The 17,105-nt window shown below is 41.9% G+C and overlaps 1 protein-coding gene across 3 annotated transcripts in view; it reads left to right on the top strand.

The window, feature by feature from the left end:
* The window catches only part of LOC125236618 (protein couch potato), a 40,814-nt gene extending 24,893 nt beyond the window's left edge, over positions 1-15,921 (top strand). The window contains exons 2-11 of one of the 3 annotated variants that reach the window (XM_048143487.1): positions 7,347-7,445; positions 10,877-11,026; positions 11,113-11,707; positions 11,859-12,066; positions 12,349-12,413; positions 12,586-12,760; positions 12,894-13,025; positions 13,820-13,951; positions 14,797-14,885; positions 15,791-15,921. In XM_048143487.1, the coding sequence (XP_047999444.1) occupies positions 7,347-7,445; positions 10,877-11,026; positions 11,113-11,707; positions 11,859-12,066; positions 12,349-12,413; positions 12,586-12,760; positions 12,894-13,025; positions 13,820-13,951; positions 14,797-14,885; positions 15,791-15,853 (1,708 nt within the window). In that variant the 3' untranslated portion in view covers positions 15,854-15,921. Of the gene's footprint in view, positions 1-7,346; positions 7,446-10,876; positions 11,027-11,112; positions 11,708-11,858; positions 12,067-12,348; positions 12,414-12,585; positions 12,761-12,893; positions 13,026-13,195; positions 13,428-13,819; positions 13,952-14,796; positions 14,886-15,790 lie in introns of those variants that run through there. The other 2 variants (XM_048143497.1, XM_048143505.1) reach the window with 2 other exon arrangements.
* The last annotated feature ends 1,184 nt before the right edge of the window (positions 15,922-17,105 follow it).

Genomic DNA, 17,105 nt, shown 5'->3' with positions numbered 1-17,105 from the left:
GTGTTCTGACCATCATCAGCAGTTCCACTGCACCAAATATCACTGTTCTGGACTGGACGTAAGTGCATGATGTTCTTATAAGAATACCAAAGTCACTATAAGTGTTCCGTTCAGATTTGAGAAGATCGGTTCTGATCTGACCATCATCAGCAGTTCCACTGCACCAAATGTCACTGTTCTGGACGAAAGTGCATGCTGTTCTTATAAAAATACCAAAGTCACTATAAGCGTGCCGTTCAGATTTGAGAAGTTCCGTTCTGGCCATCATCAGCAGTTCCACTGCACCAAATGTCACTGTTCCGTACCTAAATGCATGCTGTTCCTTTAAAAACACAAAAATCACCATACGTATGCCTTTCAGATTCGAGGAGTTCCCTCGATTACTCCAGGATCCCATCATCAGAACTGGGTTCTGAGAAAAATGGGACCAATCTGTATTCATATACATTCAATATTTTTTTTTAATCGGTCCAGTAACAACGGAGATATCGAGGAACAAACATAAAAAAATGAAAAAAATAAATAAACATACAGACGAATTGAGAACCTCGCCTCAAATCTCTCAGATTTGAGGCGACGGTTAAAAAGTGACACATCATGAGCAGTTCCAATGCACCAAATGTCACTGTTCTGGACGTAAGTGCATGCTGTTCTTATAAAAATATGAAAGTCAGTATAACTGTGATAATTTCCGAAAATATTAATATTATCAAAAAACGATCTTAGTAAACCCTTATTCATTTTTAAATACCTATCCAAAAATATATCACACGTTGGGGTTGGAATGAAAAAAAAAATCAGCCCCCACTTTACACTTTACACTAATAAAACATTTTTTTCCATTTTTCATTTTTGCACTTTGTTGACGTGATTGATATACATATTGTTACTAAATTTCAGCTTTCTAGTGCTTACGGTTACTGAGATTATCCGCGGACGGACGGACGGACGGACGGATGGACAGACAGACATGGCGAAACTATAAGAGTTCCTAGTTGACTACGGAACCCTAAAAACAGAAATCACTATTAAACTATTCTCTAATTTCAAGTTCCTAACTAAAATTTTCCTAATAAAAAAAAAACAAATTGATCCCGCTACAAACTTTCACCCCCTTTTTCCCTCTACTAGGGGTGTAAATTTTCATAATCGATTCTTATCTCTTCGAAATTTTGTTAATGCAATCTATACAAATTTCGACTTTCTAGCTTTCGTAGTTTCGGCTCAGCGGTGTTGGTTGTTGAATCAATCAATTAGGAAACCTGAATTTATATATGTACATGTAGACTAATACTATACTTTTACTACATTCATATACCTTATTTACTACTACCATACCATGAATATGAAATTAAATAAAGAGTCCCCATATAAAATTGAAAATTATGTTATTAGCAATTTAATTCAAAACTATCAAGATTATTCGTGTCTGCGTTGAAACGCGCGTTGAGTTGCCGGTGCTCGCGTACCGAGCGCCAACGCCATCTATCGATGGCCGTTTCGTGAAATTGATGAGCGCTCTAAGGAGTAAGGGGTCTTAACTCATAGCGTGTATTGAGGTAGCGTAGCGTCCCAGCGAGTGCTGGCAGTGAAGAAATGTATATATGGAATTGTTAAAAATCTGTGTTTCGAGGCTGTCCAAGTCGTGAATATTGTGAAATGTTATCGACCATTGTCACGTAGCACTGGGGCATCGATTATTTTAATAGTCAACCATTTTTTCTAGAAAAAATAATTATTGGTTTTGCATAGGGTGGCTCAGAACCGGGTCGAGGAGAAACTGTAATAAAGGTAGCTTTAGCTCACTGGCTGGCTTAGAAAAACAAATTAAATGAACAAACGGATTAAGTTTCTAAGTAAGGACACCTGTGCCGTGATCAATAAAACTAAATGTTATTATTTCGTGAACTTAAAGATTCTTTCCGATTTCACATAGGAAATTTTTGTTTGCTATGTAATTTAGACAGGTACTTTTGTCAGTCTGTCAAATAATATAAAGATGTCGTCCCGTAAAAGCTAACTTTTTCCAACAGCAAAACTTTAACGCCGAAGGAAGTAATAAGTGAATTCTTTAACCAAAAAATAACCCAATTATCTCGAACTTTCCACGTACGTCTAAAAAATAATATATCGCGTGTCGCTTCGTCCGTACTTGTCGGGCAGTTTGTTTTAATCCCGAGGTTAATTTGTAGTCCTTATTGGGAAGCGTAAATGGTGCACTGTCCTGGTAGCTTTGTAATATCCGGGGTGGTCACGTACAGTCAGCCAAAAAAGTGGTTTAACTGACTGTACTGTACTAAAAAATAAATAAATAAATATTGGGGACACCTTACACAGATCAACCTGGCCCCAAACTAAGCAACACTTGTACTATGGGTGCTAGGCGACGATGTAAATACTTATATAGATAAGTACATACTTAATATATACGTAGAAAACATCCATGACTCAGGAACAAATATCTGTGCTCATCATACTAATAAATGCCCTTACCGGGATTCGAACCTAGGACCGCGGCTTAGCAGGCAGGGTCACTACCGACTGAGCCAGACCGGTCGTCAAAACCACTTTCTTGGCTGACCCTATATATATCCATTAGGTGTAGATATACTTCTCTAGGTGTGCCTAGAAATTTGTTGATCTTAGTCTTGTTGTTCTAGTCTCAAAATAACTTATTACTGATTTACAATTGTATTTGAAATAGTTAGTCGTTTCCTCGCCGCTGGTCGGACAGATGCGTGTATCCCGCAGGTTATAGGTAGTTTCAACTCAGTTGAGGCCACGCACACTATAACACTGTCATGTAAAGACAACGAGATTTTGAAATTAGTGTTCTTACCGTGTACCGACTGCAGATTCAACAGTGAATTGCAAGAAAGACCAAAAAGTTTCTATTATTTTGTTAAGAATTACGTCTATAGAATAATTTTCAAACAAAGCAGAAAATAAAATATCTCGTATGTGATTAATTAATTGTCAGATTATGATTGTAATATTAATCGTAGAAATCAAAGATATTTTATTAGATTGCCTTATTTTATCATCGTAGCTGTTAAAATGGTGTTTACCTATTTTTTCATTACTTATTAGCAGACATAGAAGTCGCAGTAGCAATACGTCAATTAACATAGTTACATCCTTCCGATACAAAATATATCGATAGCTGAATAATTATTTGGAAGTGAAATTTCATATGAGCTATAAAGTTCACCGGATAATACCATTACTGCTTTTAATACCATTAATGATAAGTCTATCAATAAATAATAATGTTTTTCAAAAATATATTGATAGTTTTTTTACATTCACTCACTCATTTCATTCATTCATTTTTTTGCAATCAGTACTAATCTTCATTTAGCTGTGTGTGTTATCATTCACTTCAACCTCCGTGGAATTACCTATAATTTGCCGCCGGTAATCGGAAACGTGTTTAACGGCAGTTTGCTCGCTCGTGTTACAGTCAAGTGTAAAAATATGGGTGCGTACAACTTATCAAAAATATGTCCCATAGCACTTTATGTCGGCGGAATAAGGTCTCGGTACATATTTTTGAGCGGATAAAATCGATACGTATTTTTGCACTTGACTGTACATTGCCCCCTTGCCCCACTGATATCCGGATCAGTAAAGCAAAATATAGGCGACGTCTAGTTGATTTGTCGGTTTATTCGAAAAACTGACTCCAGGCAGGCAAGTATGGTCACGCGATAAATGATAAAATGTCTGGCCGTCCCTATCGCACTTACTAATAGTGCTATAGGGACGGCCACCATGCTACCCGTGCAGGTTAAGTTTGTTTTTAGAACAAATCAGTAAATCAAAATGGTAACTAAAGAGTAAGCGGAAGAGCGGTGCCTCTCAGTATAAGTAAGTTCTGTAAATAATCTAACCACAAAATTAACATTTTGAAAAAAAACCCCTGACCGCGACAGTGGACCGATTTTCATGAATCATGGCTCTCCTGACCTGACTAGTTTAGCTTTCAAACAAAAAAAACTAAATCTAAATCGGTTCATCAGTTCACAGACAGACACACACACACACAAACAGACAGACAGACACGTCAAAATTACAAGACCCCGACGTTTTTGCGTCGGGGGTTAAAAAGAGGTTCCAACTGTGTAAAATAACATTTATACTGAATGAACGATTTATTATTACAACGAATTCAGTAAATTCACTATGTAACTAAAATCGCATACAAGTTTTACCGTATAAATAAAGATTTATATTATACATATTTACAAAAAATTGAATTGGTATCACTTAATTAATACCAACCTAGCTCCTAGTGAAGTTAAAATTGGGTCGGGTTATTCCGTGCAACCGGGGTGAAGTTAACGGCATCTTGCAACGTCGTCCCTACCCCAATCATCGTGAACCTTCCGGCGCACTTTAACGACTAGGCGGCGTAAGGCTGAGCTTGAAGCTTTACGATATTCTGGGGTGTAATGTGAGGTATCAAACCTTTTAAAGCTACCTATTTCTTGAACCACAGATTCACCTAGTATGTAGAAATCCTAAATTGCCAGAGCGATAGTAAAATAACTTAAGGAGGATTCCGTTTCAGAGTTACAGCTCAGGCAAAAATGAAAAATATTGAAAGAAAAAATACTTACAACACAATTATTTTGTCAACAATTTTTAAAAAGTTTATTATTTCTATTAAATTCATTCGTTGGTTTTTTCACGCCGACAAAGTGCAAAAATAAAAAATGGAAAAAAATGTTTTATTAGGGTACAAATGTGATATTTTTTTCAAGATTTTTAAAAATGAATAAGGGTTTACGTTAAATGTAATGTTTCGTCCCCCCTCTAACTTTTGAACCATATGTTTAAAAAATATGAAAAAAATCGCTAGAACTTTATAAATACTTTCTAGACTTTATCCAGTAAAAAATACGTCAACCCTACACTGAGCGTGAGCTCTTGATTACAAGATTTTTTTCGGTAATGTTTCTACGGCTCAGACTTTATCTAATACGTCATTGCGAGGATTACGAGGGTCAATTAATCGTAAATTACAAATGTTAACAATCGTAAAGTATCACAGCCCCGCTGTGTTACGGCGGAAGTCACGCATACTCTCGAATTATGGGCACATTGAACTCTAGTAACATAATTTGTTATACAAGGGGGCAAAGTATCGAGCAAATGAAAGGATTCTATAGTTGAACCACGCCGATAAAGTTCTTTTTTTTAACACACGAGAAGTAAAATACATTTGTCTCTTTCCGACGTATTGATGTGATAGAAAGGGACAAACGAGCTTTATCGGCTTAATAACTTTAGAGTATGAATTAATTTATTAATAATTTATTAATATATACTTATAATTAATTTATTAATTAATGCGGTTAATTTATTACATTCCCGCAGAGCGGGTGGTTTTACTCGTGAAGCAGTAGATTTCTGTATGAAAAACTAGAACAGTATCGTATAGCCAAATTCACAAACGATTACTATAATAGCATAGCTATCTCTATCTCTCTTTCATATTGGCGCGACAGAGTCAGACCGTGTTTCGATCGGCATCTAGTATCAACGATTGTCATTTCGGCTAGACCGGCAGTGCAGTTACCTTCGCCTTCTAGAGAGTCATCCGTCGGTGTACTATCGTCCACAATGTTATCTGACGTTTCTTCAACCTTATCTTCAAAAATACGGTCACCATCAGATATATCAGAGCGGTCAATGTGCTCTCAGATATCTTGAACACTTGCCTCTATTGGCGAGGCCAAAAGATGCTTTTTTGATATTTCTACGCGCCCCGGTCGCTCAGATATACCTGATGGCGACTGCACACGTCGTGTCAGCGAGACATGCTGCCTGCAGTTCCGGCTGCTAACGGCCGCACTACACGCGATGCACCCGTTATATTATCTACAGTAACCGCTTTCACTCTCTTATCACTGCATCGCCAGGGAATTACTAGATCACGTTCGAGGCATTTTAGTCATGCAATTAATTAACTCAACGGGCGCTATTTTTGGTTAAAATTGACAGCTGACACAGTCTGTAAGGCTCTTTAGTCCTAAGTTTTCTGTTTTAACGCCTTCACTGCGGTAATTAGTTAATTAGCTTAACTTGCAATTAACCATTCTTACTTAAATAGGAATTTTGATCCCATAACGAATTGTACGTGTTAAAGTTTTTTAACTTCTCTCACTCCTGTCTTCTCTTCTGTCTACTCTTTATTAAACTGTGACCAAGTTAAACTCACAGCGATTTCGATAGCCGAGCCAGAGAGTGGGTTAAATAAAAGTCATAATTATCATGAAATTAATACTTGTCAAAACCGCTGATAACTTAGTAGGGCTTCAGCTGTTTGTGAACTGTACTACTCATAGTCGAGACAGTTGTGACTCGTCGATAACGAGCTCATCTGCCTTTGTGAGCGGAGTGGAAATGTCATCGGGTCAGCTTGAATCGACTCCTTTATGACGGCTCTCGGAAGTAATCAACATTCGAGCTCCAAGTCCAATCTAACTCTGTTATATTAGGCTGATGTCAGTCAGGCAGCGACAAAGCAACTAAATTGCCTATTATTTCGTAAAAGTGTAGGTATGTAGCTATTAATCGTTGAAAATGGACTCTACAGCAACATTACTTAGAAAAGGAAATAAATTTTACTTTATTACGCCTTTCTTATTTGTACTCTTACGCTAAAGTTCCGTCAAATTCGCCCTTTATACTCAGCCTGAAAACCTAATAGTACTGAAATGAACAGTTCAATTCCTTCATAACGGCTTTCGCAACTTGCGCGCATCGCAAGTAATAAACATTTGGGCAGCCATTCCAATCGACCCGCGCCTCCCCTCTTAGTATTTCTCGGATAAGCTGTGTTAAAGAATTGAATTTAACCATTCTGAAAGTACACAGAGAAAGGAAGAGTGAGATTAGGCATTGGTCACGCCAAAGGCGAGTAAGCGATGAGCTATCGGTGACAGAAGCGAACGAAACGTCGCTTCTGTGTAAATAAAAGAGACGCCATGATAGCGCGAGCGAGTGATAATAGTTCGTCGCCGAGCGATGAACTAATAAACCGCTCGCTCTCTCTTTTATTTACACGGGAGCGATATCTTTTGTTCGTTTTCTATCGCCAGTAGCTCATCGCTTCTCATTTTTGGTTGGACCAGTGCCTTACTTTACATAGCATATGCTAGCCTAACCTCCTTATTCATAAAAGTTCACTAAAGTTATCAAGCCGATAAAGTTCGTTAAATTTGTCCCTTTCTATCACACCAATACGTTGGAAAGGGACAAACGAACTTTATCGGCTTGATAAGTTTAGTGTACATTTATGAATAAGGGGGTAAGTGTTTTTAACCGTTGTGTTGCAGGAGCCGTCCGGAAAAGCAGCGCAGCGGGCTCTACCGCCTGACGACTCCCTCGCGGCTCACCTCCTTTGAAGTAGCGGGCCGGCCGAAGCAAAGTGATCTGTAAGTTGAGGTACTTAGTCCAGAAGCCTGGCCAACCAGTACTTCTGCAATACTTAAGCCACATTAACGTGCAGCGTCCTGCAATTTCAGACTGCTGATGCTGCCCACACATGCTTTCTTAGGTAAAGTCGGTACTTTAGGTATTTAAATAAATATGAACAAAATCTACCCTCAAAAGCTTCCTTAAATTAAAATATAACACGACCAAATAACAAAGTTAAAGACAGCTCGATCAGTGACATATCCGCTTGGTTTTTGTATTTGTTTGGTTAACCGACAAGTGTTGTAACTCTTCGAGAAAGCACAAAGGCTTTGTTTACTTATGTCCTTTTAAATGCCTAAAATATAAGGGGTCCAAACGAGTTGGTATTGTTGCTGAACAATTTTGTACGCTACGCGCTACGAAGTGCTACGGCGTAGCATTGCCGTGAGTAACTATCAAACAGTTGATCCAGATCTGCTCACTGAGAACTGCATTTCAATGAAATTTTCTCATTTAGTGATATATAAACTGCTTTCTGGTTTAATCCATCCATTCTTAAAATATTTTGCACTTAGGTATTCATGGTACCTCAGTTCGTACTAGTATTAAGAACTGTGCGTGCCTGGTGCCCATTTTGACTGGATGGCAATCGCTACAAATTGGACAAACCTGCCTGTACTTTAGTACTTTCCACCTGTTAGTTTAGTTTTTATTTATAACAAGTAAAGGTTAACCACCCATTTATTTGCGGTTAATATTTATAGAGCCTTGAGTTAACAAGTATGACTAAAGTTCACGTCAATCACAAAAAAATTACCAGTCATCGGAAAGTCGGACTTTCTGAGCTGATTTGGAAATATTTAGTCATTTATATGTTTGTTTTATTATTAGCAATTTATAAACACACGCAATAATTGATAGTGTAGTTATATTTATTTGATTGAAACGTCGTTTGAAACATTTAAATGATGTAAACGTACTTACCCTTTCCTACTTGCTGGTGCTTAAAAACTTGAACACAGCCGAGTCACCCGGTTTGCACAACAGCCTGAATAATATTTGCGTCATGATGAGCCAGAGTCCTCGACAATAGGCTCGTCAGTCCGACAGACGCTTCAGCCTCAATCCTGGAGTAATCAGTGCGGAAACATAGTTCGTCCGCGGCATGCGACTCGCGGGTAAACTTGTTACGAGTTGCGAGAGTGAGGATACTGCTGTAATATACAACCAGAATTGGCAGGTATGGGTTGGTTTAGTAGACAGAAGGATCGTTAGTCCGAAAACGCTCAAGCTTCAATCTTGGAGTAATCAGTGCGGAAACATAGTTCGTCCGCGGCGACCAACTCGCGGGTAAACTTGTTGCGAGTTGGGAACGTTGGCGTGGGGAGACACCGCAGTAATGATGCAATGTAGAACTAGTATGGTATAGCTACAAAACCACCACAGTAGGGATAATTGAGATCGTTCAAACAACGTAAATACTGCTGAAAATGAAAAAAAAAAGCATTGTGACGAGTCTTTTTAGTTTATTATATACAGTATTAGGCTCGTTAGTCAGTAGTTCAATCCTAGAACAAATAATTTGCGCAGAGAATGTAGGTCGTTTGGTGTTGTCGACTCGTGTAATGTAGCTATCTGTAGCTAGCTGATGTAGTGTAGCATTTACGAGAGCACACACATACTTAACTGTTTGTCTTGTAACAACTGGCGACTGAATATTATTTGCATTATGATGAGTTGGCTCAGCGGACAATAGGCTCGTTAGGTCCACAGATATCAAAGTTAGAATGCTGTAGAATAACCAGTGCAGAGAAATGTAGGTCGTCTGTGGTCTGTGGCGCACTCGCGGAAACTTGTTGATAGTTTGGGAACTGTGAAGTGGCGCGCGGCCGCGTTGAGGCTGCTGGAATATAGCTTCCATCTAGTCTAGAACCTACATAAATGGAACTGTTTATGGCTTTTGAGTTTATAATTAAAACGTAGGTTCATACTGTAAAATTATAATAGATGCTTGTTGTTCAGGAGTGGGCGGTACAAGATCCAGACTGTGCCCTCAATGCGATGGACAGACTAAGTGAGGGCTCTCACCGGGTCACCCTTAAATCTGTGCGTGCGGAACGCTACAAATAAACCATTAAAAAGACAGTACAACGGCCCCAATGACCACGACTAATCTGACAAGAGTATACGACTAACAAGACAGACATACAGCATTAATGTTCTGAGCTCTACGCTTTGTGTCCACTATCTTTGAAAGGATTAAACAACGTGCAGTGTGCAGGGAATAATGCTGTTACATATGCACTATGCAGTGCCCTAATAAATTCATCGAGCTGCATAAAGCAAACGTGACAACATAGCGTCGTGTTGCTCTTGGCCTCCGAGTTCTAAAGTGACGGGGAATAGACAGTACGGTACGGTACAGCGGCGTGAATACACAAGAGCTTCTTATTATTAGGAAAAGTTTTTCGAGGTTTGTGACTTTCTAGCCGGAAATCTTTTTTTGGTCCCATACAAGCTTTTAACCCAGAATAGGGGGATCTATTGGCATAAAAAAAAAGTTTGTCAAAAACGCCGCAACCTGTTTTTTTTCAAAATCTGTAAATGAAATTTCTCATCAATTTCAACTCGAGGAAAGGTATCTTTAGCCCATTTTCGCGTAGGACCAGGGAATCATATAGCAGCCCTTACCTACTGACCCGCTATCAAAATACACCCTGTATAGATTACATAATTGATTGTTCTGATTAAAAGTTAACGGTCAATTCTTCATGAAAACTTGATTTTGTAAAAGTTTACATATTTTTGTAAACGATAGTAAAAATGAATGAGAATTGAGAAGTCACTTGAATGAAGTGAATGACTGAGAGATGTGGTGTGGTGGTTTACATATTTATAATATTTTTAAAATTCATTGCACAGTCGCATAGGTTTCGTTTTCCTTCATTTTCTCTTTAAATTATGTAGACATTAATCGAATAGATTTATTGTATAATTTTAACATTTTGCGGATTGGTGCAGGGGTGAAGTCGACGAAAAAATTGCTCATAAAAGTCATTTGTAAATAATTTATGGCGAGTCGGCTCTGTGGGCAGACGCTGGCAGCGCGCCCGCCGCGCTGGCGGTTCAATGCGAGGGCCTTACACAGAGCCACAAGTGTATTTTATGAACCCTGACTTAGATTTTATCATTTTTATGAAGCTAAGTATGAGATTATCGTTGAGATAGTTTGATTCGCCAATTATAGCATAGTCATAGTCTTTTCGCATTGGAATAAGAATAAAAAACGGATTGAAGACAGTTGACTATATCGCCTATGCGCTCCGTACATGGCTGTGGCACTCACTCTCTTAATAGGATAATAGTGGAACCTACATACCCACAATTTCCATCAAGATAATTCGTAGATACTATCTATTCGATAATTATTTTGACATTGTGTCGACAGGTGGCGCGTTACAGTGAAGTCCGAGGACGAGGCGGAGGACGTGATCGACCTCGGGGCTCCGCGCAAGGTCCGCGCGGCGCGCTGCGTGGCGGGCCCGCTCGCCCCGCAGCCGACGCGCACTCCCCGCATCTACACGCCCAACCCCCGCTTGTGAGTTTACCTACTTTGGCCGGCGCACGCTTCTCAAAGCTTTTCAAACTTATTTCTTATTCATTTATTGCTGACATTTTCCTCAGGTATCCAGGTCCGCAGAAAGTCCAAAATAAGCAGAAGCGCAAAAAATACGGGCGTAGCCGCAAGAAGACCGTAGCATTTCTGCGCCCCGTATTACCAAACTCGCGACTCTACCGCCCCGCGCCGCCGAAACCGCAACCGCCCCCGGCCAACCCCCGCACCGTGTGGCACCCCCCGGCGCAGGGGAAGCTCGAAACGGCATCCCGCGCCGCGCTCCGCCTCAACGAGATTTGGTGGTCGGATCAGTCAGAAGAATCCGTGCCTCAACCCCCCGGGTCGCCGCCCGTGCTAAAAAACCGTAGCCCGCTCCGACAAAGATCATCTTCTTCACCGTCGCACCCTCGTAAGCTCGTGGTGAAGCTGCCCGCGGCGGCGGGCGACGGCAACCCGAGCGAGCCGAGCCTGCGCTACCACCCCGCCAGCCGGCACTTCCGCGACCGCGAGCTGGGCTCGCGCGACTCCACGCCCACGGGCGGCCGCGTCATCCACCAGTCGGCGCGCGGCAACATGGAGGCCGCGCCGAGGCATTCCACCAGCCCCGAGGACTGCTCCGAGGGGAATGATTCGCAGTCGGCGCCCAGCGAGTTTCTTGCTGAAGTGAGTACAATTAAATGAATTAAATTCTTTCATTAACTTGTAATAAAAATTATGATACCTGTGGCTTTAGACGGATCTGGAATATTTTGTTTCAAGCAGGTTTTAACTCTTGACAAAAATCTATTATAAAAATGTTGTATGTATGGCACAGTTCCTGTCAGCGATAATGCGGCGCCAATACGCCGAGGCGCTGAAGTACTGCCGCCTGATCCTGCAGTACGAGCCGCGCAACGCCACGGCGCGCGGCTTCTACCCGCTGCTGCAGCAGAAGCTGGCGCAGAGCCCCCGCACCAGCGACAAGTCCTCGCCGCCGAGGAGTCGCCACCAGCGCTCGAAGGCTAGCCGCTCCCCTGACTTAGGTAAAACACTCAGTCCAAATAGCTGCAGTCCCGTCGCTTACTATCCAATACACTGTTAGGAATGTTTACAAAGACAAAGTAGACCAGGCAGGCAAGTATGGTCGCGCAATAAATGATAACACATCTGGCCGTCTTTATTGCACTTACAAACAGTGCAATAGGGACGGCCTGATGTTTTATCATTTATTGCGCGACCATACTTGCCTGCAAGGAGTTGTGATATTTTGCGTGTTTGATTATTCCTACCACTGCACCTTGAGTATGCATATATGTATGTTACAGGGGGCGCGTCCAGCGATGCCAACTCCGGTGCGTCCTCGCCGGTACCACAAAGTCTTTTACCACATGTAAGTAAATTACACCTTTACTTTTGAACAGGGCAAATCAATCAAAACTGTCTGAATAAGTTACCACTACTTAAGCTTGAGCATATTTTTACTTATAACGATCCCTCGCGTTACTTCTCATTCGTTCCAGAAATTCAGGGCAGACACGCCTTATGCCTGTTTGTGTTGACAGGAGGTGATGGAGCAGGAAGCGGACTCGCTGTCGTGCTCGGAGCCGCGGCCCGGCAGCGCGGGCAGCAGCGAGGCGGAGCCCGGCCTGGGCTCCGTCTCCTCGCAGTCCTCGCTCGAGCTCGACTCCTCGGCCGCGCACTCCTCGCCCAGCCTGTCGCTCAGCCGCCGCACCGACAGTCAGTATCCTAACGTGTACAGGGTGACCCTCACAGCAGTCAACGAAGCTATACAGAGCTGGCCAGGCCCGCGGTCCACGCCCGTTGCTCAGCTTCTACTCCTCCATTCAGCACCCAAATGTAATGTGTACAGGCCGACCCTGGATGCGGCGGAGGGCGATGTCAGGAGCGTCCGCGCTCGGCGTCTTCGGAGTCGTCGTTAGAGTCGGATTCGTTGGTTGCACGCTCGCCCGCCCGCCGCTCAGCCGCCGACGCCGCACTTACAGTCAGTATCTGAGTGTAGTTTGTACAGAGCGGAGTAAAACATAGTCCCTGATAAGCTCTACATCTTCCAAGTCCTTGTCAGAAGTGGGTTCATTGGCCGCACACTCTTCGCCTGGACTGTTGTTCTGCTGTCCAATTAACAGTCAGTATATAAGTGTACATTGCACACAGGATGACCCTTACTTCAGCAGCAATTAGAGCCTAGTGGAATCAGTTCTCACTGGGATTAGACTCTTCGCTCGGGTGCATCTCAGCTGGCGCACCATTCAACACCCAAATGCAATGTACGTGTAAACGGCGGTCGTCGTCGCAGCGCGAGCGAAGCCAACTCCAAGGCTGGAGACGGCCGAGCTCCGGATCTTAACGCACTTTTCAGCTAGCCTATCACAGAGTCAGTACTGACCCTATCTCTGAGATTAAGCTTCAATCGTAAGTTCTCTTCAAAGTTCTGTTCTAATAGCCTCTGGGAAGGGCAGCCCGGTAACGACGTGGCTTCTCTACTGTAATATAGACCGGTATTTTACTACGTAAATTACTAGGTCCTCTCTCAACGATGTAACTGCCCGTCTGATGTGCTTGAGCCTTCTAGCTCAGAAAAGTCAGAAACTTCTTGGTCAAATTGCGATAATGGGTCTAGTGCCCATGTATGTAATGTATTTTGTCAACTTTGCCTTTCCTTTCTATACTCGTAGTAATGCGACACGTCTCCTCGGACCGTGAGGGGCTTGCAATGATTGTATAAACAGCGCTAGGGCGTCGCGTCGGTGCTAAAAGCGAGCGGGGTGTGTGTTGCAGGCGCGTCGGCGTCGGGCACGTGGGACAGCTCGGGCTCGGGCGCGCGCGACGACAACGGCAACCCCGCGCCCGCCACCGCCGCCGCCGCCGCCGCCGCCGCCGCCGCCGCGCGCACCGGCTCACCCAAATCATGTACGTATCGTATTACATCAGCTTAGTGATGTGCAAGTTGCGGAAACTTTCCAAAAAAAACTTTAATTTCTTGAAAAATTCACGAAACTTTCACGAAAAATAAAGGGAATTTAAATTTATGAAATGGAAAGTTTCCATCCATACAATTGTCCATACAAAGTATGGAAAGTTTCCGAAGTTTTCCTATGTGAAAATTTCAGAATTTTGGAAATTTTCCATTGGCACGTCAGTACATCAGCTTATTAACATGCACATACTAACAATAACAGATACGTATAGGTAGTACGGAAAGTTTCCAAAAGGCTAAGGAAGTTCTCGGAAATTTCTGGAAATTTTCGCATAACTCAAAAGAATTTTACAATATTATTATGATATATATATATGTAATTAATCATGCTCAATGTCCTATAACCTACCTAGGTTTTGAGCACTCATGCATGAGCATGTATTAATTATATTACTAAATTACTAACCTAATCTTTTAGATTTGGCATAACGTTCTCACAAATGTAAAATCAGTCTTACAAATTGAACCAGATTAAAAAATAGCAAATTAACCAACCTGTAAGAATCTACTAGCAATTTAGTTTTGATTTGACCGCTAAAGGCCTCCGCTAGCTGGCCGCCGCTCGCGGGTCCCTCAAATAAGTGAAATAAGTAAAGTCCACCTCACCGCACGCGCCCGCGCCATTTAGCGTTGTTCACACAATTTGTTATTAGACGGGCGTCCGTCCCGGGTAATCCGCGTCAGCTAGCAGAGGCCCTAAATGAGTAGGGTAGTACTAGTAGAGTAGCAAGCTTGTTGTGTGTCGCGCCCTGTGTGACGTGTGCCGCTTGCGCCGCAGACCTGTGCGACGCCGAGAACAACCAGCCCTCCGTGTCCACCGTCGGCCGCTCGCCGCGCCGCGCCCGCGCCGCGCCGCTCACGCTGCAGGTGACCATTTATACGTGACGGTTTGTAAAACGGTGGTAGTCGACGCGTCTTGCAAGTATGGAGGAGTTTTTGATGGGCCCCTAACAGTATCCGGATATTATCGTCAAAGGGTCACAACTGGATGAAACTAGCCCAGGACCGGAAGAAGTGGCGTACCTAGATGAGAGGCTTATGCTCGGCAGTGGGCGTTAAAGGGCTGATATGATGATGATGATGATCGTCAAAGAACGTGCTGATACAAAATCGACTGTTACATGAGATGATTGGTCTTGATGTGTCTGTAGCCGTCGTTTTATAAACATTTACATCCTATACGTGCCATGAATCCACGCATGCACGCCGAAACAGCATATGGGTCTCCTCAAACATATCGACGCGGAATCGGCTTTCGCCGACCAAAAATACCTCGTTAGTATGAACATGCGTACGAATGCGTTCAGCATGACGACATATGCGTCTACACACTACGACAAGCGATTTTTGAACTGCGACAGCCGATTCCGCGTCGATTGGTTTGGGGAAACCCTAATATTTGATTTAGACCAGTTACGCACTAAGTCACTTGCATTAGCTGTACAATGTACGGTCATAGCTGCCAAGAGCTACCATTTATATTGGTTAATCAGTCACACACATGCATATTTTCATTCGCTCATTTGTTCCATTCGTTCCATTGGTCGTATTTTATACTGGAACGTCATAGCTTAACTATGAGGTGTCCAGTATAAAATGAGCTAGAAGTGGATCAACAATTAAAGCCCGTAACCGTACCAACTCTTGTGAATTAACCTGTAGTTAAGTTAGATCACTCGTAGCGCTGAGTCTGAGGTAATCTCAATGTTGATAATATGTATTTTTTATTATTTGAGAACATGTCTTATTAAAGCCTGTATGTTGTCCCACAGAGCGAGCAGTCGACGGAGTCGCTGCGGCGGCTGCGCGCGCAGTTCGCCTGCTCCATCAAGTGAGCGCGCACCTCGTCTCGTACCACGTCTGCATAAGTTTCTCGTACCGTTGTACTAAACTGTTTAATGAACTTGCGTCTTTTATTACCAGTATTTAGCGCTCACTAACACCCAATTGCGTAAAGTATGCTCAACACGCTCGAATCATTTTCAAAAATAACTGAAATTCTTTAACGAGGTTATAACAGCTCCATCTGTTGAGTTAACATTAGACTATCATGCAAATGAATAATTTAAAATTGGTAAGTACCTACTCAAATTTAAATTATTGTTTAGAAAACGGAATGGAGTTAAGTATTCGTTTGAATATTAAATTTTAAAAAAGATATCCAGAAAAATCCATGTTTGATCTTTTATGTCAGCTGTTGTATTTGTTAAACTTATTCAACATTTGTGCAATTGGGTGAAAAATCAATGTTTTTTTTTACTGTAAGTAAGACTACTGAAGCTATGTGATGATTTTTATGTATGGGACTAAAATTATTAAGTGGGGTCAATATACGATGTAGAAACGAAATTACCCTCCATGTTGGTATACATACACATATGTTAGCTACTATTGCATGGAGAAACATATCTATCGGTGTTTAATGTTACTTAACGATTGAGTGCGGGGTGCGAATGAAAAATATGTGGATATGTCTAATGTGATTAGGTCTCATAATCCAAAATACTTTCGATTTCGATAAATAGTCGGGTGACAAGCCAAAGTCACAAAATACTACCACAAGTTCATGAACAATAGCAATTGTAAACCGAAGTAGTATCAAAACAAGATTGATTGTTACTATTTTTAACCGCCTTCCAAATCTCAAAGGAAGGGGTTTTCAAGTCGTCTGTATGTTTTTTTTTATTTTTTTTAATGTTTGTTCCTCGATATCTCCGTCGTTACTAGACCGATTTTGAAAAATTTTTTTTTGATTGAATGTATATGCATACAGATTGGTCCCATTTTTCTCAGAACCCAGTTCTGATGATGGGATCCTGGAGAAATCGAGGGAATTCCTCAAATCTGAAAGGCATACATATGGTGATTTTTGTGTTTTTAAAGGAACAGCATGCATTTACGTACGGAACAGTGACATTTGGTGCAGTGGAACTCCTGATGATGGTCAGAATGGAACTCCTCAAATCTGAACGTCACACTTATAGTGACTTTGGTATTTTTATAAGAACAGCATGCACTTACGTCCAGAACAGTGATATTTGGTGCAGTGGAATTGCTGATGATGGTCAGAACGGAACTCCTCAAATC

The sequence above is a fragment of the Leguminivora glycinivorella genome, chromosome 2, assembly GCF_023078275.1.
Source record: "Leguminivora glycinivorella isolate SPB_JAAS2020 chromosome 2, LegGlyc_1.1, whole genome shotgun sequence".
Classification (NCBI taxonomy): Eukaryota; Metazoa; Arthropoda; class Insecta; order Lepidoptera; family Tortricidae; genus Leguminivora; species Leguminivora glycinivorella.
Note: the sequence above shows the minus strand (reverse complement) of the source record. Positions and strands in the feature narration are given on the sequence as shown.